This window comes from Camelus ferus, chromosome 3 (genome assembly GCF_009834535.1).
Source record: "Camelus ferus isolate YT-003-E chromosome 3, BCGSAC_Cfer_1.0, whole genome shotgun sequence".
Lineage (NCBI taxonomy): Eukaryota > Metazoa > Chordata > Mammalia > Artiodactyla > Camelidae > Camelus > Camelus ferus.
The window spans coordinates 94114956-94141401 of NC_045698.1; the positions used below are offsets into that span (position 1 = coordinate 94114956).

At 48.6% G+C, this 26446-nt stretch overlaps 1 protein-coding gene across 14 annotated transcripts in view; it reads right to left on the minus strand.

Annotated features, from left to right (window-relative positions):
- Positions 1-229: 229 nt before the first annotated feature.
- Positions 230-26446, minus strand: part of LOC102515341 (core histone macro-H2A.1) — a 76645-nt gene continuing 50428 nt past the window's right edge. The window contains exons 5-11 of one of the 14 annotated variants that reach the window (XR_004318720.1): positions 25212-25322; positions 17443-17542; positions 10781-10870; positions 7657-7831; positions 3989-4087; positions 3438-3666; positions 2016-2142 (exon numbers count right to left, since the gene is read on the minus strand). Coding sequence is in view for 9 of the 14 variants with exons in the window: in XM_032476788.1 (XP_032332679.1) it covers positions 835-1000; positions 7657-7831; positions 10781-10870; positions 17443-17542; positions 25212-25322 (642 nt within the window). In the remaining 5 variants the exon portion in view is untranslated. Of the gene's footprint in view, positions 1001-2015; positions 2143-3437; positions 3667-3988; positions 4088-7656; positions 7832-10780; positions 10871-15615; positions 15707-17442; positions 17543-25211; positions 25323-26446 lie in introns of those variants that run through there. The other 13 variants (XR_004318718.1, XR_004318719.1, XM_032476791.1 and 10 more) reach the window with 13 other exon arrangements.

Here is a 26446-nt window from a genome sequence, read left to right on the forward strand (position 1 = left end):
TCCATGAAACGGGGGTCACACCCTTGCCCAAGTGTCACAAGGGTGAAAGGAGAGCCTATCCATGAACTCCCTTTAGAAGCCATCGGGGTTGAAGAGGTTCCCCCCACCCTGGGCTGCAGTGGCCGCTGTGGTGCTTCCTGGGAGTGGGCTGCCCCATTCAGTGTCCCCCATCATGTGACAAGAGAAACCAACTTAGGGCTCAAGGGCACAATAACTTGAAACACACAAGTCACAACAGTTCAACATTTTACTAAATCAATTCACACAAATTCCAAATTGCAAATATAATTAAGGACAACAGATTCTGTTCTGCCTTTTAAATCTTCCATTTTCAAATCCATCATTAAGACAAAAAGTAAACAGAAATTAAGTTTGCTGCAAATTCATGATTTTTCTTCTTGAGGGGAAAAAAAAGGAACATTATAGTAAAAAGAACGCCACTGGGTGTACGATAAAAGCACCACGACACACGGTTACAAAATGGGACTTTTCCTGGACTCTGCCCCACGTAGAGGACACTGCTCTCCTCACTGCTCTGCGTCAAGCAGGTTTCATTAAAATAAAACTATAAAATCTCCTAGGTTACACTAAAGTCAGACACGGTCTGGAACACAGTGCTTAACAACAGTAATGCCAACTATCAGTGCTAAAGTAAAAACATTTTAGAAGGTCAAAAACAATTAAACTGGAAACCAAAACCTTATTTTCCCTAGATGAGCAAAACTGAAAATGAAAGGGTTCCCGCCTCCCAGTAGGAGTGGAGCGGATTTTTTTTCCTTTTCTTTCAAATTGGAGGCGGGGGCACGGTGTGGGCGGGTTCTGCAGTTCCTCAGCCTAGTTGGCGTCCAGCTTGGCCATTTCCTGCACGTAGATGCCTATACTCTCACTGTCAAAAAGCACGAAATACACCGTTTTGATGGAAGAGGACATTGTTGACACGAAGTAACTGGAGATGGCCTTCAGGATCAGCTGGGCTGCCGTCTGCTTTGGAAAACCGTTCCTGAAAGAGAGAGAAGGAATGGTCAGTGACTAGGGAGGCTATGGTTGTCCCGGGGCCCAGCTTCCCCGGACGCCTCCTCCCTCCGGGAGCCCCTTGGGGACCTCTATGCAGTGGTAGCCTCTCGTGGGCCAGTGTCCACAAGCGTTTTGGACCTTTGGCTGCTCACACACAGACATTAGAGAGCCCAGGGTCCCCCGGACAGGGGAAGGATGAGTGGGCAGAGAACTGTGACCCACAGAACATACCACGTGCTCTCAGAGAAAGGGGGCATGACAGGAAGTTTAATGAGAGGCAGCCAGCAAGTCGACAGGCTCTGTGCTTTGTGGCGTGTGTTGTGTGTGCAGTCTCCTACAGGCAGCGTGAGCGCCCACGTTTCTTTTCCCAAGATCCCTGGGACTAGCACAGGGCTTGAGACACATACAGCCCAGGTCCCAAAGCCTCCCCAGCGGTCTCGGCCTCAGAGATGGCTGGAGGTTGGAGCTTCTCCAGGAAGCATGGACCTCTGCCCTGCAAGTAGAGGGTTACATCCTTCACGCTGGCCTTTAGGTTTCATGGGTGCCAGAAATCCACCACCCAGCACACACCAGCTTGGACCACCCTGTAGGCCTGGGCGTCAGGGAGCTGCGTGTAGGGAAGAACTCTGGGCCAAGAAGGCTCTTCATCTCAAGGGACGGCATCCAAGTCTCCAGGCCAAATCGGTGTGAACTTACATACATTTCCATTTAAAGTCAGTGTCACGTGGCAACCTCGGAGGCAGGGGCCCAGAACTCAGGCAAGCATCTGAACTCAGGACTAGGAAGATTGACACTCCTTGCTGCGTGTGTGCCCAGGCCATTCCTGGTCCACACTGCAGGTGCAGGAGCCAGGTGACCCAGGATGACAATGGCAGGAACTTGGCAACTTGCCTAGAATGGGGACAATTACATGGGCTTTGGAGTCAGTGGCCCTGCATTCAAATCCCTACTGACCCCAGTTAACAGTTCAAGATACTGAGTGAGAGGCCAGTGTCCATGCGTTTTTTTTTTTTCTTCTTCTTCAGCATATCTACAGTCTTCAATCTGCCAGGAGCCTGTAGGTCCGTTGGTGTCCGAAGTGCTGGGCCAACCTGCCAGTTTCGGTCAGGACTCCTTCAGATGGGGCACCTGCCAGGTGAGAGGCTTTTAAGTGTGTCTGGTGTGGGATTTCTGAGAACACTCCTAGGCTAAGTGCAGCCAGCAGTGAGCCACCTCAGCCGCTTCTCTTGGAAAGTCCCACTGCCTCTACTGTCAGCACTCAAGAGGCTTTCAGAGCCATGGAGAAAACCATTCTTGCGACTTGCTTTTGGGCTTCTCTCAGCTTGATGGACCCCTAGTAACTCCTGTATGCTTTAGAAGTGAAGTTTGTTCTTAGAAGACAAGGGCTGTTTCCCCAGGGCGTGTACCTAGCCTTGCAGAGGGGCCTCGGTCAGTAATAGGGTAGAAGCCAAAGTCAGGTGCCCTCGCATACAGGTGGCACTCCTGCCAGGCAGGAGGCACACGAGACTGAGGACCAGATCCTGGTCAGAGGTGTCCCAGGCAGGACAGTGCTACCGGACAGGAGGCTTCCTCCTAAGGGGACCCTGGGAGCTCTATCCACCAGCAGAGTTGGGGCAACCAACAGGAAGGTGGGGATGGAGGTGGTGGGGGCAGTGCAGGAAGAAGGGGAGGAGTGGGGACCCCCCCCCATGGTGGGCCACACCCTTTGCACCCATCCCCACCCTAGGCCTGCAGGCTCAGTCTGGGAAGAAGCTGTTCTCACAACGCCTGGACTCTTTGCAGGAGTCAAGGAGCATGCAGGATAGGCTGTCCAGAACAAGACACGTGCTGGAAGCTCTGGAGGAAGTAACCCTTCTGTTTTGAGGGCTACCCTCCCTCCCCTCAGCCTGACTTCTGAGAGAGGGAGTAGGCCAGCTTTGGTGGAGAGTATGCAGGCACAGGGTCAGTGAAGTAAGGGCTGATTGCAAGCATCTCACAAAGAGCAAATGTTTATTCCTTGGTACAACTAGAGGGGAGGAAAGCTTCAGGAGGTAGTAGAGGACGTCTGCAGGCGGTCCACAAGCCCTGGTATGCTGGGGCACAGCTGGGGCTATGTGATGGGAGTCCCCAGGTCTTTGTGCCTTCTTCACCATCTCAGTCATTCTGTCCTACTGCCATACTGTGTCTGCCTACACAGTCAGATTCCACTTTGAATCCCAGTTGTCCCCCAGCAGGGACATTAACCTCTCTAAGCATTAGTTTCCTCCACTGGCAAACAGGTACCACATGGTGAGGCAGGTGCTGCTTCCCCCTCAAGAGATGGGTCTCTTTAGGAGACTAAGGAGATGTCTAAGCTTCCCATGAAGTCACTCTGGCTGGCAGAGATCTGGGGTCCCAGGACCAAAGCACAGAAGAAGCTTCCCTGCTCCCGGTGGTGAGCTCACCCTCCAGGGCTGGGCAAGGCAGGCACCCAGGCCGCCAGGGCAGGAGCGTTGTTGAGCAGGCTGGTCAGGGCACCAGAGAGTCCTCTGGGGAGAGGCTGCGTCCTGTGGTTGGAAGGCCCAAGTGGATCTTCTGGAGGAGATAGACTGGGGCCTGACGCTGAAGGCTGAGTAGGGGTAAGTGTGGATGCTAGCTGGACCCCAGTTTTCTTGTGGAGCCAGGCTGTCTTGGCTGTTTAGGAAATGGATAGGGCAGGATGTCTTGGCAGCTTTGGTGACTCGGGCAAAATGTCTGTCACCCAACGCGGACCCTCTTCTGCTGGGATCAGGCTCCCTCCCACTCTGCTCCTGGGCCTCTGAGTAACTGCCCAGCCAGACCCTGCTCCACCCAGAGGTGAAGACCAGGCCATCAGGCTCCTGAGCTGAAAGCAGTGGCCACACGAGGGAGAAGCTAAAATTCAGAAGGGGGCGGTGGTGGGTCCACTGCCCCCACTGAGGGCTCTGCCCTCCAATGCTAGAGGCCTGGGCAGCACAGCTCAAGAGAGATCTCTTACCTTCTCTCACTCCAAGGCGCACATGTTTGGGGGTTAATAAGTAATTCTCCCCAGTTCACTTTGTTTCTCTCCTTGATACTTCTCTTCTAAGGTCCATACCTAGGGGATAGGGAGGCTGATGGCTATGCCGGGGCTGGTCAGTTTCAAGTGGTGTTTCCAAGGTTCCCTAAAATCCATGCACATAGTGCACAGGCAGTGGGGTGATCTTCCAGTGGGATGTGAGGAGGTAGGTCTGTTGACCCCAAGGGGGCAGGGGTTCCACGTACGTCATATCGTGAGCACCGAAGCCAAGGACCTCCAAGCAAATTCTGGCTCTACCGAGTACATGCTGTGTGACCTCTGGTGAGTGACTTAACCCCTCTAAGCTTCTGTTACTTTGCCTTTGAGTAGAATTAATAGTGTTACTCACGTGGTAGGGTTGTTTTGAGATACCACAGATAAAAAGAGTTTTAAAGGGTTTAGCACAGCGCTTGGGGTTCAATGAATACCCATAAGTGGTAGCTTGAGGAAAGCAAACTGCCTTTCCTTCTAGGCTCATAAATCTAAGGAGAAGTTAATCAAAGCCTCAAACTAGCTATTCCCTAAGTACTGCCCCTCCGGAGGGGGGTCACCTCCTAATGTCAAACAGCCGAGGGAGTAGGGGGATGCGTAAGTACTGTGAGCAGGATGCCCAAGGACAGGATGTCCAGATGCCAGAGGAGGTTTCCAGAGGCTGGGGTTACACCCCAGGGTCTCACTGCTTCCAGTGGGCTATAGAATTCGCCCCTGGGGCCAACAGGCTGGTCATCCTCCACACGCTGGGACGCTGCGCCTAGGCTGAGACAATGTGATCCCACAACTCTTTACCAACATGTCTGCATCTATATTGTTTTAATTCCAATGTGACTTTTATGCTGGAGACACTGGATGCCACAAACAAGCTATTTTATTTCCCCTCCTAAACCCCACTGTGATTTACTGGCCGGCTCTGCTGTAATCCCATTCTGTACTCATGAAAGGAAGGGCAGCTGTTTACATGGCTCTGTGGGGCCAAGTCTGCCTGACAGATGTGGGGCTGGGTAGCTGTGCACATGTGCTGGTCTTTGGCATTCCACCCTCTTAAAAGCTTTCAACTGATTATTTTTTAAAACTTTCTACTCTGTGAAAAATGTAAATAAGTTTGTAATAACAGATGCTCTTTTATGGGAATTACTTTTATGCTTCAATTAAAAATTCCCCAATAGTTATATGAAAGAGTGTGAAATTATTACCTCCAATAAAGGCTCCTATTGCTTCTCTCCTCGGAAGGACCTTTCATCAGAGTAGATCAAAGTGCATCCGAAATACTAATTAACTGAGCCCCAGAACCGTCTGCGAGTAAGGGCAGTCTCATAGCCTCACTAGCTGATAAGGCGGAACAGAGAGGGTGATTCATTTACCAAAGGTCACACAGCAGTGTAGCACCAAATAGAACTTCTATGGGAGACTGGGGGATGGCAAAGTGGGAAGAGCCAGGAAGTAGGCGAATTCTGCTCAGATTCAAAAGCACTTCGTGAAAGAAAGAAAAAGGTCTTGAATTGACTCTGGGACTGAGACACCTATAACACATCTCTCCACAGCTCCTGGGAAAGTTCCACCTGCCAGGTGCTTGCTGATTACCTTATGAAGAATGCTTGTCTTGGCCAGGTAATCTTAGAGTGAACTGAAAGGACTTTTAAGATGCTCTAGCTCTGTCAGCTTTTCTTTCAATATGCATTGAAATGGTGTTCACTTTTTAAATGACATTCAACGTACGCTCTTGACACAAGAGTGACTGCAAAAGTGGACGGCAATGCAAAACAACATGTACGTATGAGATTGCGTCAGCTCTGCACGTCAGCTCTGCAGACGTTTGGGGGTGAAGTGCTCAAAGCATGAGAGGGCAGAGTAAGCGTGGGGATGCACGAGGCAAGGTGGCATGAGCTTGCACTTGTCCCCTGCTCAGGGTCCCTCCCCACACTCACCTGTGACACAGCTGATATGCTACTCCAGCTTCTTCCTGCAAGTACGCCTGAGAAGAGGGCACACTCACAGTGCAGAGGACTGAGGGGCCCTCGCTCAAAGGAGCCCCGGTACAGGAGGCCTCAGCTGTTCAGCACTGCGAGGTGAGGTGAGGCCACCACAGCTCACATCCAGGAGGGATGTAGGGGAATGCTCATTCTGCCCTTGATAGAGGCTCCAGAGGAGTCTTCCCCTCTGTCTTCCCCATATTCAGTCCTCTGCTGGGTCCTGCCAGTCATGTGTGACTGCTGTCACAGAGAGCCCTGGGGCACGGTGCCTGTAGGCAAGGCCTTCTTGGTACAGCGTCTAAAGGTCTCTTGAACAGACATCCCAGGACAATGTGACAGGGAGCCCGCCCAAGGCCAGCTCTGGCAACTTGATTGTGCGACCCTCAGTGATGGTATTGTTTAGGGAGGCAGCATTACAAAGCCTGTCCAAGATGAAAATAGCAAAATCCATTCTCCTTCCTCCTCATGGGTTTGGAAGGGAAGTGCTTTGAAAAGAGCCACTTTCTGTATGTACAAGGAATAGTTCTGAGAGCTGTGACTCAGGCTCGCCCAGGGGGACAGTGCAGCCTGCCGTGTCACGGACGTCAGTGTGCTGGGAACTTGTGCTGCCTCTACACAGCCCACCTTCCTTGGGGCCTGGGAGGGACTGATGGCAGAGACCCAGCAAGGCTCCCCATGAGCCACCTGCTGACCCAGAGCTCTGGGCTGAGGCAGCTCTGAAGGCCAGTTTCCCCTGGCTTCAGTGCCCACTCCAGATGGTGAGCTGTCCAGAGACCTGCGGCTCAGACCCTTGGCAGGGAGGACCTTGGAGATGTGACGGGCAGTGTCCGAGATAGCCCCTGTATCTTTATAGTTCTCAAAGCAGACTCCCTACAGAGAGCTCCTTTCATCTCCAGAGTGGCCCTGAGATGTTGCATGGGGGGACGATCATGTCCAGTTTACAGACTAGGTGGGGGCTGGACTCAGAGTAGGGGTTAATGTATGTGCCAGCACTTAGCTAGTTAGCCAGGCCTGACCCTGAGCACAGTGCTGCTCTGACAGGCAGGGACCTGAGGGGCTATCTGCTGGCATCTGGGGGTGCACAGGGTGGGAGGTGCAGTGGGTGGGGGTTGGGAGGTGGGGGAGAGCCAGTCCTATTCCACTCTCATGTATCTGCCCCTTCAGTTCCACCTTATTAGCAGGGCAGTGAGACAGAGGTGAGCAAGCAGGTTTTGGGGAGGTAAAAGCCTCGCGAGCACAGAGGTAAGGGGCAGGGGCTCCGCCCAGGAATGCTGCGGTCTTGGGACAGGACAGCAGCACAGCTCCAGGCTGGATCCTGGGGGGGGGCGGGGGGGGGGCTCTCCCAGTCAGGGTCCCTGCGTTCACCCCTCCCTACCGACCTCTGTCTTAATGTCCTCTGAGATCACCTTCTGTGACCTGACATGGGCTTTCACAACCGAAGTTTTATACTGTCCTCAAGCCTCCTGCCCCCTACATCCCTTCAGTTGTCCTTCCTGATTTCACCCCTCCAGTCTCCCTGCAAGCAGGAAGGCAAGTGCTTGAAAGCAGCCTCAGCTGACCTTGAGTGCAGAGCTCAGCAAGAATGGGCTAAATACTCAAATACACCCCTACGTGACATGGGGACAAGCCATGCACCCTCACCTGCCGCTGCCAATGGACGGAAAGGCGATGGACTTCAGTTTCTTGTCATCTGCCAGGGCCAAGCAGTTTTTCACTGTCTTTTCCAGAAGTTCCTCACACTTGTCTGCACCCCAGACGGGACTGTTACAGTGGATCACAAACTTAGCGGGCAGGCCGTGGCCTGCGCTGACAGCAGCTGGAGGGGACAAAACAGGAGCAGTGAGTTCGGTCCGTCTGTGAAGCAAGCGCACAAGCTGCTGGTCCCAGGCCTGCTCCCCGGCTACAGCGCGTCTCCCCAGGCCCTCCGACTGCCTGGTCAAGGAGGGCTGAAGGGCCTGCTGCCTTGGGATTCCCATGTAAGTCCGAGCTGGGAATTGCTCGTGGTTCAGTCTCCTCCCTTGAATGGGAGGAGCCCAAGCCAACATCCATCCTTGGAAAGCTGGAGTTAGGATGCATTGCTACCAGGAATTTTAATCAAGGTCAGCGTAAATCCTCTCCCTCACCTCCCAGAAGGCAGGGCCTGAACTGTCTTGACTGAATGTGTCAATGTTTGTAGCATCATATTAATTGCCTTTTGGGGTGTCCAACCCCCCTTTTCCTCAAGTGGATTCATGTGCATTTAATGATGATTTATCTATAAATCTCTCAGACACAGTTCAGAGGAAACCTGTTTGGGAAAGTAACTCAAATAGCTGTCTGCTGCCCTATCTTTCCGCCTAACTGATCCTGGTTAGTTTAAGTTAATTGGACTGTGTTTTTAGGATGCAACTATTTCTTCTTCCTAGAAGAGGAGCCTTTCCCCAGCCACAGATCTCCATAGCAAACCTGCCTTTCCCAGGCTTGGTTCTCAGTCTCTACCCTTTGTCAGACCCAGACCCAAAGGCACACTCCACCAGGAAATGTAACAGGCCAGCCCACGTCTCCCAGAGAACAGAGTTGCAACGTAAACAAGGGAGTTCTGGAACCGGTGGGTTTGGTCAGTGCGGCCTGCTAGACTTCTACAGGAGCACGCTCCAGTCTCCACCCACTGCTGCAGTAAGATACCCACACTTTTTTGATCAAGTGTTTCCTCATTTATGAAGAACACCCCCTGTGCTGTTGAAGAGGTATGGGTTGTTAAGGTTGTGTCACTAGTAGACCCTGGAGAAGAGTGATGTGGGGGAAGTGTCTCACAATGCAGTAGCAACAGCTCTGAACCCATCTTGACTCTGTTGGCTGACTGGCGTGAAAACTCTGGGCTGTAGTACTGACCTACAGGAAACCTGAGATTGGAGGGCTTCATCTACCTGTCTGTCCACTTTAGAAGTAACTGCTAAACTATGCATGAAAAAGACTGGAAAGAAACATGCTAACAGTGATCATCTTTGGAAAGTGGAACTGGGATATATGTCTTATTATTGCCTTTATACTTTAAAAAACATTTTAAAACATTTTCTAAAATCTTAAAATCAAGAACAAGTCCATCAACAGATGACTGGATGGATAAAAATGGGGGCTCTGTGTGTGTGTCTGTGTGTGTGTATATATATATATGTATATATATAAATGACTACTACTCAACCAAAAAAAGAATGAAATATGGATGGACTTAGAGATAATCATACTAAGTGAAGTAAGTCAGAAAGAGAAATGCAAGTACATTAACAGTCATATGTGGAATCTAAAAAAAATTACACAAATAAACTTATGTACAAACAGAAAGAGGCTCACAGACATACAAAACAAACTTATGGTTACCAAAGGGGAAGATGTGGAGGGATAAATCAGGAGTTTGGAATTTGCAGATACTAACTATAAAAAATAAACAAGGTCCTACTGTATAGCACAGGGAGCTATGTTCAAAAGCTTGTAATAACCTATGATTAAACTATGAAAAAGGATATATATATAACTGAATCACTATACTGTACACCAGAAACTAACAACATTGTAAATCAACTATACTTCAATTAAAAAAATCAAGAACAAAATGTGGTTGGTTACTAAAACAAGCCAACATGTGCTTAGCTGTGCTAAATCTCGTGGGTTTGCCCCAGTTGAGCTTGGTGTGTAGCAGCATCAGGGCCACCTCTCATCACACCTCATGCTGAGGGTCACCAAATGGGCTTGAACCAGAGTACCAATGGGAAGGGCCTTTGGCCAGCAGAGAGGTGCCAGGAAGGGGCTGAGGAAAGGCCAGGAGCCCCTGGCTGGGGAGTTCATGCTGTGTGTGTCCTCCATGTTCAGTGTGGAAGAGCTTGGTAACTGTGCCCTCACCAACCCTCTGCAGGCAAAACAGAGCTGACAGAGCAGTAAAGGAAACGCTACCCTCTCATCTGCAGTGGGGACTCTGTCTAGCCCAGGATGGGAGGTTATGTGTGGTTACTGGGGAAAGAGGGGTAAGGCCCAGTGTCTTCCAGAGAGGGCTGTGTGGCTGTCCCAAAGTGCTGATGCCCATATTCAATTAAGATTCATTTTAAAATGAGAAACAGGATTTGAAAGAATGGGCACTGGGGACCATCTAGTAAGAAGGGAAAACTGGAGGCCAAAGAGAGGCAAGGAGTGGCCTGTCCACACACTGCTGGTGGGGTGAGTGGGTACCCACTGTTCAGACTCCCAAGTGCTCAGGAAACCCTGTGTCCACCTAAAATTCCCAAATCCTCGTTGGCCACAGTGACAAGAATCCTGACTCTAGCTCTTAGCAATAATTCTCTCACATCAGATTTCAAGTCATTTTCTCATCCTAAGTACCGGGAAAGGCGTAGTTGGCAAGTGAGAGGTGCGTATGTCTATTTTTCCCATTAAAAACACAGATGGCTGAGTGAAAAGTATTCACTTGCATCCCTCATCAGCAGTTCTGCAGATGGCTCAATATCACTATCTGTAATTCTCAGCTCCTGGCTTCTGTAACTGCTTAAAATTTGAGGTCTAGACATCAAATGTTTAGAAGCTATTTTAAGTAATAAAGAAAAAACTTGGAAAGGCAATTTTCACAACCCTTAAGTTCCCCTGACAATTTGTATGTGATAAAAGCCTAACAGGCTAGGCTTTCTTTTGCCTCCATCTCGGAAATACCCGTGCATCTCTGATTCTGAGCTGTCTCATAAAATGGTTTCCCTATTGTGCACGTGCCATACCCAGATCAGCCCAGTGCTCCCCGCCTTACCTCCAGCTACTTCCAAGGGTCCATTCTTTTTCCGGAGTTCCAGAACAGCTTCCACAAACTCCTTGCCACCTTTCTTCTCCAGCGTGTTTCCTAGACAAGGACAGGGCGAGGTCAGATTGTCATTCCTGTGTCTTGGGGCACACACAGACACGTAGCATGTCAGGTGATTACATACTTCAAATGATCTGACCAGCTACATTTTCAGACAGCTGCAAAACAGGGACAAAGCCTTGGCTGAGTCAGAAAAGTGAGGTTTAGAAGGGATTCACTGTCAGCCAGTCACCACTCCAGCATTGCTGGTCACTGAGCTGTCTTTGCTGCCCCTTATCTGGGGGTGATTTGGGGTGATCCTAGACATGCCAGAGATGTGAGGGAGATGGGAGACACCTATTCTTTGCGAGCATGCCCATCCTGCATGCTTTCCATCGGTGCGAGAAACCAGATGGTGCTGGCTTCTGAGGCTGATGCCTCCCCTGGATTTTCTTCTGTCTCTGGGGAGAGTCTCCAAATAAGGAGGTTTTAGAAGATGCACGCCATGCTTCCATCAGGCAGCTAGCTCTCCTCTTGGCAGAAGGCCCAGAAGAAAGCCCTCAGATTTGGCCACCTCTGGACCAGCACTATTACCACGCTTAGTTCCTGCTTTGCAGCTTTGGTGTCATATGTGAATACAAAAAAAGAAAAAAAATGGCCTCAGACAGTATTTCCTTAATCATACTAATGATTCAGAATCATTTTAGATAAATAAGAGCAACATCAGAAGCAGAGCTTAAAGATGAACTTATATTATATCAAAGCTTGCAAAGAAGAATGACTAACTGTTCAAGACCAGATTTAAAACAAACAAAGAAAAAAATCAAATGGAGGCAGGGAGCACCTCTTCTTGAATTAGGGTACTTGCCAAATAATCCATTCCTGCTGTGAAAGCCAAGTTCCCAAACAAGATTACCAACACCTACAAGGTCTGTGGGTTAAATGTCTCACATGGGACAGTGGACAGCAATCAAAATTATCCCTTTAGGTTTGGCCAGAATGGAGTCTCAGTCTTCTGTAAGCTCTGATTCCTCAGTTGTGCACATTTTAAAGTACATTCCTCAAGAAAGGATAAAATACTCCCCTTAAGATTCACCATCTGTCTTGGAAAATCCAGGGTGCCCCTGGCACATTCTGGTGTGGGTCAGTCAGGGTGCACTGGGATGCACCAGCCCAGATTCTCTTTGGATTCACCCTGGAATGACTAGGTCTGATTATTGTAGAGAAACCTGCCTCATTTGCATGCTGTTCTGGAGGGGTGAACTAACCCCAGGAAGTGTCCAGAAGGAAAAGCAGACAGCCTGGGCACTGTCACAAATAAGACAGCCCATGGCTAGTGGCAGACACTGACCTGGAGGCCACCCAACTCCAGGAGGTCTGGGTGCCTGAAAGAATGTGAGCAGCAGGCTGGCTGTCACCCACAAGGAGCACTCAGCTAGAAGGCCTGGCTTTCAGACAGAGATGAACTTGGGACCCCTGAGGTGGGATCTGGCATCCCTCCTCATCAGCCCAAACTGCCTGCAAGCCTTCACCTGTCTTGGAAAGCAGCCCAGTGGGCTTGAATGGGAAAACACGTACCCTTCAGAGGTTTTTACCCGCAGTGGTGGTGGCCTCTGCGTTGTTTCTGACAAAGTTCAGCATCAGAGACAGTGGCTGAATGGGCTTAAGGGAGCAGGCTCGGTCGGGCCTTGTGGCTCAACTCCACCCACCAGGGGTGGAGACTTCGGGGTACAACCCAGGTGAGTGAGGCCCGATTAATGGGTTCATTCAAAATACCCATGCAACTGAGAAAACTGAATCTGGACGTCTGAATATGCTGGCTCCCAAATGCTGCTGCCCGGCTGTGCCTACTCTGGCCTCCTCTCCTCACCCATCCTCCAGCTTGAGGGACAGATACAAACATGCCCCAGGCAGGACTATTTCAGGTCTGCATTCTCTCTCACATCTACTCTTTGAGGAGAACTGGGAAATTTGGCAGGTAAAAGTAAAATCAGTGCTGTATTAATACTACCAACTTCTTTCAGAAATAGAAATAGTAAGAAAATGGGCTGATTTATAATTAAAGATGTTTTATCTTAGGAAGAGTGTTTAAAATTTTTACTTATAATTAAATCTTGCTTTAATTAGAGGTGAAATTTCCAAGTTAAATTACACTTAATGCATTTCCCAAACTTAAAAACTGAACCCTAGATTGCAGGCAATCAACCCCGTCAGGACTTGACTCCTACACACACATACGTATGCACATGTTCATGTAGACACACGTGTACTTTTTAACAAGAAACAGGCCCATTTCAACTGAATTGTCAACACTGTTAATGTAAGACTCTTGCTTTTTAGGTTTAACTTCAGGGTTAATCATAAAGCAATTGGCTTATTTGCCCCCAAGCATAAACATGTGTTACTCCCATGAGAACAAGAACATTATTTCATGCTTAGAAAGCAGGCATAAGTATCAGTGTTCGAAACAGCCTAAGCGAAAATTTAGGCTTGGACACATGTCAGGCTCAGCCTGTGGTCTATTTCACTGTTAGAAAGAACTTTGATGGGTAAAAGTTAATCACTGGGGCTAAGCATTCCTGCACTCGCATTCCTTCTTCCAGCAGTCTTGGGACTCAGGAATTCACACCAAATATGAGAAGTGGAGTGATTACATCCTCGCTTCCTCTTTTCCCCTCTCACACATCAAAGTGGAAGCTGGAACCAATTGAGACCATGTGTGAATCCGGATGATCACAGTTTTGGTCTTGTAAAAGAGAGCTGGGTTCAGTACTAGTTTGGACTGGTTCTCTGAGAAAAAGCACTGAGGTGGGCTCTTTGGAAGACCTGGGTTCAGGTCCTGGCACAGTCTTTCCTCCCAGGCCAGTCAGGTTGTGTGGACCTGCCCTGTGACCCTGACCAAGCTCTCAGGCCTGGGTTCCTTACATATGCCCACCCTGTGCATACGAGTGGGCTGGGGGAAAACATGTCAGAGGGGAAGCACTAGCACTGTCAGTTTTCCCAGGAGACCAGTTCTGTTCACAGTTTAGGAAGGACTGGGCTCTTCCGGGGGGGCACAGTTGCCCTGCCTGTTATCCCAGCTGGCTCCTCCGGGCTTCAAAGCCTCCAGCTCTACCTCCTGGTATGGCTAATCCTGCACAAACACCTCCACAGCCACTGCAGGTCAGCCCTTTTTTTTTCTCCCTGGGACTGGGTGAGATGCTTTTGCCCAAGAAGTTTCATAATTTCTATTTCAGGACCCAAAGTCCTGGATGGCGGGATGAACCCAGGCCTGCCTCACTCCTGGCAGAAAGATAAGCCCTTAGCTGTTTGTTTCTTTTCCTCCAAATAAGTACTTCCCTCCCATCAAGTTTTCATGTTTAAAAAAGGAAGCTATCTTTCTCTTAAGCTGCCTGATTTAGGAGCTCTTAAACTCCTCCAAAATCTTGTGAAAGGGGAGTTTAATTGCCTACAGCCTGATTTCACTTAGGCCAGCAGACTTGGCGAATCCTGACTCTCTGTCCAGTCTGTCTTTCCCTCCATGTCAAAAATCCAAAATGCCCAGGAGAGCAATTAGCCCAAATCACAATGGCTGGGGCAGACTGTGGGCTTTGTTAGTGACACTGGACAGAGCTGGACATCTAAACTTAGCTGGACGGGACTGCTAAGCTGTTGTACTTCCAGTGTCCGGGACACTCACGCAAATCCCAACAGCCTCATCCTTCAAGATGACTTCACTTTTGCCCTTGTCAGAAATGTATCCATTCTCTTTGGAAGCTGGTGTTTGAATCTATACTCAGAATGCTGGTCTTGGGATCAGCACATCTACTGTAAAAGTCATATATGCACATGAGAGAGCGAGACCAAACAGTAAGCACCAATCATGAGCCAGGCACTAAACAAGGTGCTTTGCTTATATGATTTAACATAATTCTCATTATTACCACTATTTTATGTACAGGGAAACCAAGGCATTGAGATTAGGTGACTTGCCCAGGCCCATAACCAGTAAATGCTAAGATTAGGGTTCAGTATCCTTTTACTGAGTTCCAAACCTGTGCTTTTTTGCCACCACACCCGGCTATCTCCTCATTATATAAGCTCCTCAACACATTCTTAAAGCTGGGCACTATCTGACGCTCGTGTAGCAAGTCTGCAGCCACAGGACTTGGCACCTGGCACCCCAAAAGCTCTCTCTGCCTCATCCCACCCTGAGCTCCTTAACACCAGAAGCCAACTGACAATGTGTTTCAGCTGCCAGGGAGAGGAAGGAATTTTCTGGGTCTAGGAGAAAGTTTCTCAAGAGTGGTCTAAGGACACCACATCAAAATGAGAACCCCTGAGCATGGGAGACTGTTCTAAAAGCACGCCCATGTGTGCCTGGGGCTTGAAGGCCATTTTCAGGAAAAACTGTGCTTCTGACACAGATCTGGGCACAGGCACTCCTGTGTACCAGGTCCACAGAGGGCACAGACATGGTCTTGGATGCAACTCAGCCAATTTGGCTGTATCCCTCTCGCAGCTAAAATCATGTGTGAACCCAGTCTCCACAAAAGCAGTGCCTCAAGAAGCAAATGAAGAAATGACGTTGCGGAACCAGTTTCCAAACCAGAAGTGTGCCCATTAGTGAGCTGCACGATGCAACCTGGCTGACAGTTAGCTGTATTCTCGCATTCACAACCCGGGGATGAGAGACCTGGGGAAGGTCAGGACAGCTGGAAGTGTGAAATGAATGCAGCCCTGCATAGCTGTCAAAGGATCAAGCTGTCTGCGGCGGCCGACTGACCATGCACACACACACTCGGCAGCACCCGGCTAGGCATTACCTACTTCACCACCGGTGTAGAAGTCAGTGTTTGTCGGGTGAACGACAGCATCACTGTCGATCGAGGCAATGTCAGCCTGTACAACTTGCAACTATAACAGGTAAACAAATGTATATCAACTGTGTTGGACCGAGACCCACGCACAGGCACATTTACTAAGGCCCCAATGGCAGGGCTGGCCTACCTGGTCGATTCCAACATATGAGCCAAAAGGGCAATCAGTCCACGAAGTGTGCGCACATGTGGATGGGGGTGAGGAGAGGAGGAGGAGGAGGAGGAGGAATATCAAATGTGACATGTTTAAATTAAACATTTGAATGGCAAGTCCAAAAAAAGAGAAACACACACATGAGATCATTTCCAAAGGTTAAAAGAAATAACAAAACAACGAATGCCCCATTTCACTTTGCAAACGCCTCTAAGACTGGCACCCCACTGAGAAGGCTATTAAAACATGGCATCTGTTTTTAAAAAATGTGGACCATCAGGCCAACCAAAACAACAAGTTTCTCCATTTTGTCGGCAGCAGTCACCTTTCAGGGTTTGATTTTTCTTCTTGTGACATTCATCATTTTGTCTACTCTTTAAGGGACATCTCTTGAAAACAGAGTAAACAGTAGGTGTTACACAGAGGATTGCCTTTATTTTTCCACCTCAAATGTGTAAAAATATTTTCTCAGGCCTACCTCGTATTCTAATCCATCTTTATTTTACGTATAAAATATACTATGGATAGATAGGATGCTTGCTTTTTCTAGTTGGTGGGCTTTTTTGTTTTTGTTTTAAAGAAAGTATCTGTTTCAGGCAGTTGGAAAACAAGTTCAAGCCAGGCCTGCTTGAGTCCCAATTCTCACGTCCTCAGCCCACTGCTGAACCCAGTTTGTGTGAGTCGGGTCTGGGCTCTGGAACGAGCACCTCTCCCAGTAAGGAAATACGCCATCTTACAAAGGTGGCCGAAGATGGAAGCTAAAGGTACACAAAACATACCTCAGTCAGCATCAGGCATGAGGCTGCCTTTGCAGGCATCTGCTAGCTGCTGCTCCTGGCAAGGCTAACAGATCAGAGGGCAAGAGCCTTCACTGTGCCCCTGAGCTGACAGTTCCTCTCTGCAAAGGTGAAGCCATGGAGCGGGACACCCGAGGGGTACCTCTCAGCTTGTCCTGAACTGCCCACCCTCCTGAGCAGAGAGATGCCATGGCAGTTTTCCTCCGTAAGAACGCACTCATATTGCCCTCCTTTTTAGTATCGTATTTCAGCCAAATAATTCATGAAGGTGGCACTCAAGTCATATACTGTTTTCAGCTGTAGAAACAGCTGAAGTGACAGTAGCTGGTAAATTTGGGGAAAACCAATTTGCTGGTGGACTAAAGAGAGCTTCATGGTATTAATGCAGTTTGTCTCCCTTCTCAAGCGTTTTCAAGCTTTGGTGAGTGTCATTTCTAATTAAGGCTTAAATGGAGAAACTATCATTTTGTATTTACCTGAGATTTTTCAGTTCTTAAAAAAAAAAATACCAAACACATCTTTAAAAAATCCCCCCCCCCAAGTAACCAGCAGTCAGTATGATCATTATGGAAGAGAATTTAGATGGCAACAGATTTACAATCCAGGGGAAAGTAGCCAATCTCACTCAATGAAGCATTATCAGATTGTTCCTATTTGAACGGCCTGGAGTTAGCAGACATTCAGTGTCTATACTCAAACACTAATCTCGCATTTGGGATTTTGGTTTGACCATCTGAAGTTTTAGAAGATGAAGAGCCTAAATTCTGGGTTCCATAACTTTTCATCTGACAGCTGATGGTGCCAAACCCCATCCCCAATTACCTAGGTCATCTTTAAGGTCAATGTCAGCATTGGTAGGATTGATTATGGCCTCCACCTCAAAGCCGGCTAAATTACTGATTTCACTGTGAATAAGGTTCAGCTGAAAAGAAAAGCATGAGGTGGGAAATAACAGGACAGCCGGGAAGTCACAGAGCCGTGAGCCTTGGGATATAAAAGAAGGGCAGTGGACACTCCGGGTGCACTGGGCACAGAAGGGAAGAGGGAGTCACTGGCTAAAATGAATCCATTTCAAACAAGACTCAAATGCTGATTGGGATGCTGAAAAGAAGCAAGCTAGGCTGAGGGTCCAGAACCTGTTGAGTGATGCTTGGGACCAAAGGGAGGCATGAGACCTATTAGACTGGGGGATCCACTTCCCTTTAAAAGAACTTGTGATCTGGAGGCCACAGTACAACAGCTCAGAACCCAGAGTGGAGCACTCACTGCTGGGGTAGGGAGAGGTGGCATGTGTAACTGTTCTCCTCTTTGAGCAGGGATGGTGCAGAAGTCCTCACTGGTTTGGGCAAACCCCTAGTACCTCTGCCCTTCTCCTCCCAAGGGGCCCTGGGCCTTTCAGGCTGTCCCCATCACCGTGACTACTGGCTGGCTGGCTCCCATGCCCTGCTCAGGGGTGGCAAGGAGCAAGAATGGTCTATTGCTTAGTAACATCTAATTTTACGTGCCTATTAGTCATGTAATGCTGAAGTTCTGGCAAAACCCAGGAAGAGACACAGCAGTTCTTGAGCAAGACAGCGTGTCCTTTAAACTGTTCACCTTGTTGGTGAGGCTACTCTGAGGCCCAATGCGTAGAGCATTTCCCTTTGTGAGTTTTATGAGTACCCCATCAACTGAGTCTTTGTGAAAAGCCACTCCCCTTCCACACTGTTATTCTGGGGCCCATCACAACCCTCGATCTGAGAGGAATTCTAAGTTCTAGATTGGCTGTCAGAAAGGCAAGGAGAATTAGCTGCCCAGGGCATTCTGGGTCCTACTCTTCCCTTTCCTGTCCTTAGGGACAAGTGCCTGCAGCTAAGCATTCATGCTCTCTCAGTGGAGATGCTTGTTCTTCAGTAACATAAATCTCTAACAGCTGCAGCAGAGAGCAATGCCCAAGCAGCCACAGGATGCCCAAGACCGACTGCAATCCTGGCTGGGGGAGTTGATCGCACCCACCAGGCCCAGCAGGGCAGGCATCCTTGTCCAGGCACTCACTCCCAGGAGAGGGCTGTGTGCAGAAACTTGGCCAGAGGCTCTTGGCAACTGAGCTGCAAGTCACTGAATTTCTAGGGCCAAACATTTTGTTGAAATCAAAATCAAACAAAAAAACCTGACGTTCTATAAGCAACAGAAATATAAACACATTTCTGATTCCCAGAAGCAGTCAGCAGATTCTCACAAAAGGGACCTGCTTAGACTAAAAGTTGTGGAAATAAATTTGGTCTCATGGCCGAGGAAGGACTCTGGTTCGTCCCTTGGCAAAGCGTGGCAGGCCTCACTGTGAGTGAGGGCTTGAACAGAGAAGAGGCACAAACTCTCTCCACTTGGGCTTTCTGGGGTATAGTTCCCAGCAATGCAGGTGATCAGGGGCCACCGACATTCTGGAAGCTGAAGGAAGCCCACTGGGTGATCTCACACAGTGAGACTCTCAGAAGTACAGGCCCTGGTGCCAGGACAGAGGCTCAGAAAAGAGACAGCATCAGGGCGAGGGTGCTAACGACTATGCTCAGGAGAAGGGGTGTGGGTGGGCATGCACCAGAGAGACGGGGGCTCAGGGTAAGGCAAGAGAAGAAGGTTCAGGGTTCAGGATGGGGGAAAGGGTTTGATTACGGTATCAAGTAAGTACTCAAACAAATGCTGTCAATAAAAACACATTAAGCCAATACTCCTTGATCCCTACCAAAAATAAAACCCCATACTATATTAAGCAGCAGAAGGTTGCTGGGGTAGAAAGGAAAAGGAGAAAAAAGGGAAAGAAACATTCCACTTGGTGTTGTGGATGAGAACACTTTTACGACATCTATGAGATTCTTTTTTGGTTTGTTTAGGGGGTGCTGGTATAGCTCAGGGGCAGAGTGTGTGCTTAGCATGCACAAAGTCCTGGGTTCAATCCCCAATACCGTCATTAAATAAATAAATAAATAAACAAACCTAATCCTCCCCACCCAAAAAAAAATTTAAGAAAAGTGAGTGATAGTTTGGAACATTAAAAAAAAAAAAGGCTGCTAAGAAAGAAAAAAGCCATACATGTTTAAATCTGTAAAATCCACACTATTTTTTTTTTTTCCAGTTGTATAGATGCTTCTGGATTTGTATGCAGAAATGCCTCAGTGGAAACCCAGCTATTTCCATGCAGATTCAACTTGGGCTGGGGAGACCCCAGCAGACTGAGACTCTGCCTGGGGAGAACTCCTCTTCTCTAGGGGAATGGGCTTTCTGGGGACACTGTGGGACTTCACAGCCTTGCTGAAGCGAGGGAGTGGTTGCAAAGAGAACTCAAGATCCTCGGAGATTCCCCAGTTCACTCTGGGCTCATCACCTCCCCTCTTACCAGAGGCAGCCCTGCTCTTGGAAGCATACACTACTGCATCTCAGGAAGCCACTGCTACCAGCACTGAGAAGCCCCAGCTAACCAAGTGCTGGTTCATTCTCACCCACATCTGAGTCCTGACTTTCCAACTACACTCTGCTGTGTGCCAGGCTCAGCCGAAGTCCTCAGGATGAGGGGATGAGCCACAAAACAGTCTTGTTGTTAAATATGTACAAATATAGAGGACTATAAAGCATGTGCTTAGTGGAGGGGCCGGGGATGGAGGTGTATTTGTGTGTTTGGGAGAAGAATGGGGAGAGGAGAGGACAAATTGCTTCAGGCACTTTGGAAAGACAAATGGGCAATATCTTGGCTTGGGCAGGCTGGACCGGTGGGCAGCAGCCAACAGTGAAATGATCATACACAAAGACAGATGCCCCTGGACAGAAAGATGGACACAGGCCATGTACACACATGCCTGAAAAGGATCTCGCTGTGCAGAGGACACACAGGCCTGGTAGGGCCGGGATAGATGCCAGTCCTAGGAGGTCCCAGGCCCCCTCCAAGCCCACCCAGGGTCAAATCCACCTGGGCCTCTCAGCCAAAGGGGCACATGGCTGTCTGAAGCACAGGGGTATTTGTGGGCTGGAAAAGCAGGGTTTCTGGGGAACTATGAAAATTGCCAAGTTTAGTCTGATTTTCTGGAACGGAGGCAGGTCATTAATGATTTCAGAATTTGAATAAGGTGACTACTTCCTTATCTTAACATTGGGAAACATGGAAAACTAAGTTTTAAACCACAGCATGGGGAATTTAAAATATCTGTGAAGACTGCTGGCCACTGGAGAGAGTGACCTCAGAGTATTACAAGTGGCAGAGCAGAGAGGGGGCCCCACTTGGCTGTAGAGTTGGGAGAAAGGGACTGGGCCAAGTGTCCTTCAAGAGCTCTTCCACCACTGGGACCTGGTGATGCTCATCTTAGTGGGCTCTGCAGCAGCCAGCCTCTGATGTCTACACTACCCCGTCTTCCCTCGAGTGATTATGCCACTTAACCCTTGTTGTCCACTCCTGATGGAACTCATTAGGGTAAAAAGCTCCTTGGAGACAGAGAGTGGGTTGCCTCCTGCCTGAGGGCCATACAGTGCCTAAGACAGGGTTTGGTTCCTATGAGCCCACAAATAGACCTGGAATTGAATGTCAAACATCCAGACATACCTCTGAGATGAAGTCAACAAACCCCTTCCCTGAAAACAGGGCTAACTGCTAAGGCCAGAGCTCAGGAGCCGGGCCCTTGGCCTAGCTGGGACCTGAGGTGGTTCAGAGCCAACATGGCCATCCTGGAAGGGAGGGCGGCACCCACAAGTGAGGGCAGGTCAGGAGGCAGCTTGCCCATGATAAGGAAGGAGCTGATGGCTTGGAGCTACTGGATGGACATCCAGGCTGCCTTGATATGACATATTTGGCACAGGAAATAGAAGAATCCTATTTTTTTTAAAATTTATAATCAGAAATTCAATTTTAGGAAATAAAAGTGATCATTAAAGATGATCTGACTGACATGTTGAGTCATCCTGTCACTGTCAAAATGTGGTTATCTCTTACTCCCCCACCATGGACAAGGAAGGAGACTGACCGGTCTTCTTTCCCTGTGCTTGCCACAGAAAATGCAAGTCTTTTCCTGTCCCCACAGTCCACTTCTACTAAGGAGGATGGAAAGGTGAGGTTCTCCATAAAACTGATTCTGTGTCCCCATGGAGAACCATGTGCTCCCTGGGGCCTGCTCCAGGGCCCACTCCTGCCCTGACCTCTGGGATGAAGGGGCTCCTTTTCTGCCCAGCCTGTACGCATCCCTGGCCTAAATTCCCCCCGAGACCTCAGGCCTGGCGATGGCATCTGGTGGGTTTCGGGCTAGAATGTGCCACACAAAGATAAGGACACGCGTGGGCACTGCTGGAGACCCGGGAGCAGTGGCTTCGTGAGCACCCTCAGCTGGCTCAGAAGCCAATCATCAGCCACAGGGTGGAAGCGGGTGGCAGCCCTTTCCTCCTGACTACCGCTTCCAGCGCTCCCTCTCTCCTTCCTGTTCCCAGCCCCTGGGACGAGGGCATCTGGATCTGAGGGAGAAAACCCACGAAACCTACCCCTGTCTCTCGTGGCCTGTAGGACTGCGACTGCAATCCTGATAGTTGGGGAGGCACAGAGACTCACTCACACCCTCTACACTGCCTTCCAAACTGCTTCTAATAACACTGATTCTTCCAGGGAAGCCTACGTCATCCACTACCACTGACACAGATTTACAGAAATGCACACTGGAAGTACTCTGTTTGGACATAAAACTTTTTAAGTCTCTGAAAAGAAGCTGGGAATCTCCACTGAACCACAAAGGAAAAACATTTAGTCAGTTCAGATTCACATCACTGTTCTCCTTTTGAAAACAATTCAACAATGTGTGTGAACACTGGGTAAAATCAGAGAGTAATGAGGGTGATTACTCCTGAGACATCAGTATGTGAAATACATCATCAACAACACTTAGACCCCAGGCTCCAAAGCCCTGGGCTGGCTTCTCCGGCCAGGAGCTTAGCAACCAGCCTTACAGGGCTGTAGCAAGCAGAGTATCACTTTTTCTGACCTCAGCTTGCTTGCACTATTCTAGCATTGGTTTCATTGTCACGGGTGGAAAATAAGATTTACAGACACAGGGTAGTATACAGTCATCACTGTCAAGTATGCTTTTTGAAACATTTCCTAAGATCCAAGTCAAAATTAATGTCTGTAATAATGACATTTTAAAATGCGCTTTGTGTAAAAATTCCTGTATGTCAGTTTTACCACTTTTGCCCCCTTTGCACTATATGCCATGACTTTCACCCGACAGTAAAAATGAATAAAGGGCCAGAAAGTACTGCTTCAAAATAATGCTCCCAGCTATGAACACACTCCATCTCATGCTGAAGGGGCACAGGGTTCCCGAAAGGGCTGCTAGGACACGAGTTCCTAACAGGGTGCCTAGGGTGACTTGAGTTGCCGCTTTATTCTGTGACACCACATTTGGGGAGACCCAGTTTACTCTGCTAAAGGCAGTCTGCAAAGCTGGAATTGGGGGTAGCTCATCCTGGATGTGTGCGTCTTGGGAAGTATATTTACCGGAAAGGCAGTCTCAGGGTATTTTGGGGTTCTGTCCCACCTATCACACTTGACTGTGTGATAAAGGAAAGAAAGCAGGTGTTCTTTCTGGTTCTGCACGGAGTTCCTTCTCTCATAGCTGACTGTTTTACACTGGGCTCCAAGCACTCAGATTCTCCTTTCAAAAGTCAAGATATCTAGCAGGCACACTAGTTTCCCTGTTAAGCCTATTTCTTCCATGTTCCTCTATTTCCTAAATAATATTAGATAACATGCCTGTAAACTATTACAGAGTATCAGTGCTTCTCTACAGCTTTTTGGACTCCTCTTCCCAAACTCTGTCGGGTACAGGATTAGCTAGATTTGTACTTTCTGGTACTTTCCTGCCTGAGGTGCCTGGTCCTGAGGCCTGAGACTAGGTGTCCCCAAATGGAGGAGGAGATGGTGCTGCTTGGTGTGCAGAGGAGCTAGAAATGTGTTTGCAGCCTTTGTTGCCTCCCTTCCAGGGCTCACGTGCAGCAGATATAGACGCAGGCCTGATCCCAAGGGCAAGAAGGGCATCTCCGTTTATACATGGACATTTGCATGGCTGAGTATTGCTATTCTGCAAATATTTGAGTTCATCCAGCAAAGGGGTGTGAGGAGTTCTGACTGGAAGCTGGTTTTGGGGTAACCGGCAGGAGAGAGCAAGAAGAACACAGGGAAGGGAGAGGCCAGGGTCAGGGCACCCAAGGGAGAGGCAGGGGGAGGAGTGAGGGAGAGTGGCCCCAGAGGCTGAACTGTTCTACCTGCTGAACAGGCTTCCAAGTCCCGGCTGATGGTCAGCACTAGGGACCTGAAGCACACTGAAACTAGCCCCAAAGTCACACTGCTATTTGCGCAGGGGCTTTTCACACTTTAGTTCAAACCAAAGCAATCTGGATGACAGGTCACATTAACTTTCCACCTATTACCCAAAGGACATGTTAAAGGGTGTGAAAAGAGACCCAGTGGTTGCCTTCACTGCTGAGCTGAAATTTTATAAATAAACAAAAAATATTTTAAACAAAAACTTTTGAAGCCCCAGACCTTAAGATGACAACTAGTACTGCTTATTTTTTTTTCCTTTGAAAAATGCATACAAAATACAGATAATGGTTATAAAATGTACACTGTAATGGTTATTTGCTGGAACACAGAATCCACCACAGGAATTGCATCATGAGAGCCTGATTGCAATTAGTGACAGGAAGAGGGAGGGGGGAAGGAGCACTTGTGATGAGGTGAGCAGGAGGACTGCGTCACTGAGATGCAAAAGAAAACTGACAGTGAAGTTTTAAAAATGATGCAGCTTCAGAACCAAGTGGTTAACCATTCAAACTAAGCACAACTTATATGGAAGGTCAAATTCATGCCTTTTTTTTTTTTTAATGTAGGGTAAAAAAAAAAAAATTCAGAAAATTCCCTCTCTTTCCACCCCATTTTTTGGTGTTAACAGAGAAATACTAATTAACTCTCATTCTCTGGTCTTACAAGCCTTTGCATCATTTTTATTTTCAACAAAAGTGAATCATCTGTTACAAAACCATGGCGTCCTGGCAAAGCTGCATCACTGGGGTGGCTGAAAACATATTGCCCACAGTTAAAACAAACAGACGATTGGCTTGAGGAGCCCTCGGATGGCTTAGTGCACCCGCTTTGTGTCTAGAAACAATCCTGCCCCCTTGGATCAGGGCTCTACCTTTGGTGCCCACCAGAACACCTGGGCTGCCTGCAGATCTTTCCTTTTCCAGGATCTGGTTTTGATTTCTGGCTGTTTTTCTGGCCAGTGCTATAGGATGACCAGGTCATCCCACATACACAGCTGCTTCCACAGACTAAGCCCGGGGTGTTCCGACCCCCCACAGGAAACACTGTCCTTCTTCTTTACCACTGTCTCCCCTTTCAGCCTGCCCATCTCCTCCCAGCACCCCCGCCTTGGCCAGCCCTGAGGCCTGTCCTAAAGCCCTGCCACCCACTCTCTCTCCACCCATGCCCACGAGGCCAGGAGTGGCCCCGAGCGGGCCTTCCTGCTGACAGAGGTACCGATCTGTCCCAGGGCCTGCGAGCAGACCAGGGCCACGCATTTGCCTACCTTCTGGCCGAGGAAGAGGCTCTTGGTGGAGAGCACGGTGAAACCATCGCCAGGCGTGCCCTCAGTCGTGCTGTCGGCACTGGCTGCCTTGCTGACTTCTCCCTGCTTCTTCTTGCACAAATAGAAGAGTCAGTATGAGGCCCGCACAGGCAGAGTCTACGCGAGTCTAGGCTTTTCTAACATAACAGGCAGGCGAATGGAAAACCTTGCCTGTAATACTCAAGAGAAAACAGAAAACTAACACATAACTAGCATTTTTCAAAGTGGGTGCTGCAGGCTTACTTTGAAGTCCAAAAGTTTTATAAAGAGTGCTAAACTGTATCTTCATCACTTTCATAATATTAAAAAAACCAGTTACTTAAAAGGCAAAATTTTACAGTGATAATTTAGAACAGAACCACTTGCATAACTTTAGACCACTAAATGTCTCTTAATTCAGGGTCTTCACTTTCTAGATGGCTGTACGGTACTCATGTCTGGGATAAAAACAAACTGCTCTGGGCCTTTAGTCCTCAAAGAGCCAAAAAGCAGACCAAGGACCATCACCCTCCCAAGCCCAGGAGGTAAGACTCTCCCACCCTCCTTCATTAAGACCAGTCTTGGAGAAAGATCCATATGGAAACTGCTGGTAAGCCCATCTGTCCCCTTGGGATGCCTCATCCCCCCTGTTGTGGGCATGGATCTTGGCAGGCTCTTAGGCCTCCTCCCAGCATCATTCAGTCTGAAGTATCTGCATCCTGGGGTTTCCAAGAGCCTTGCAAGGGTATGTTGTGTAGAGAGGTTTAATTACTTCCCAGATCCTCAACTTCCTAATGTACTTCTTCCTAAAATGGATCTGAGCCTGCAGTCAAAGTTTCATGCTGGGTCTCCCTCCACAATCACTTCTCCCACTCCCCAAGAGTAGGCATTAGCATGGTGCACCACCCTTCAAAGAGGGATGCATGCCTTTCCCAATCTTTTAGATATTTCTGTTAAGGACAAGGCTTGTATTAGAAATGGGTATTTTGGCTCACTTGGAAATCTTTTTGCATTCAGATATATTATCAAGTGAAGAAAAGTGGGAACAATGGCAATTTTTGTTGAGATACTTCACCTTTTCCCTTCCCCTAATTGTTATCAAAAAGTACATCACTTCTGAAGGATGGTCCAGTGGGTGCAAATCAAGAAATTAGGAGGTAAGAAATATTACAAATGGCCATGACTTCCTGAAGGAAGGATCTGGACAGTAAACTTGG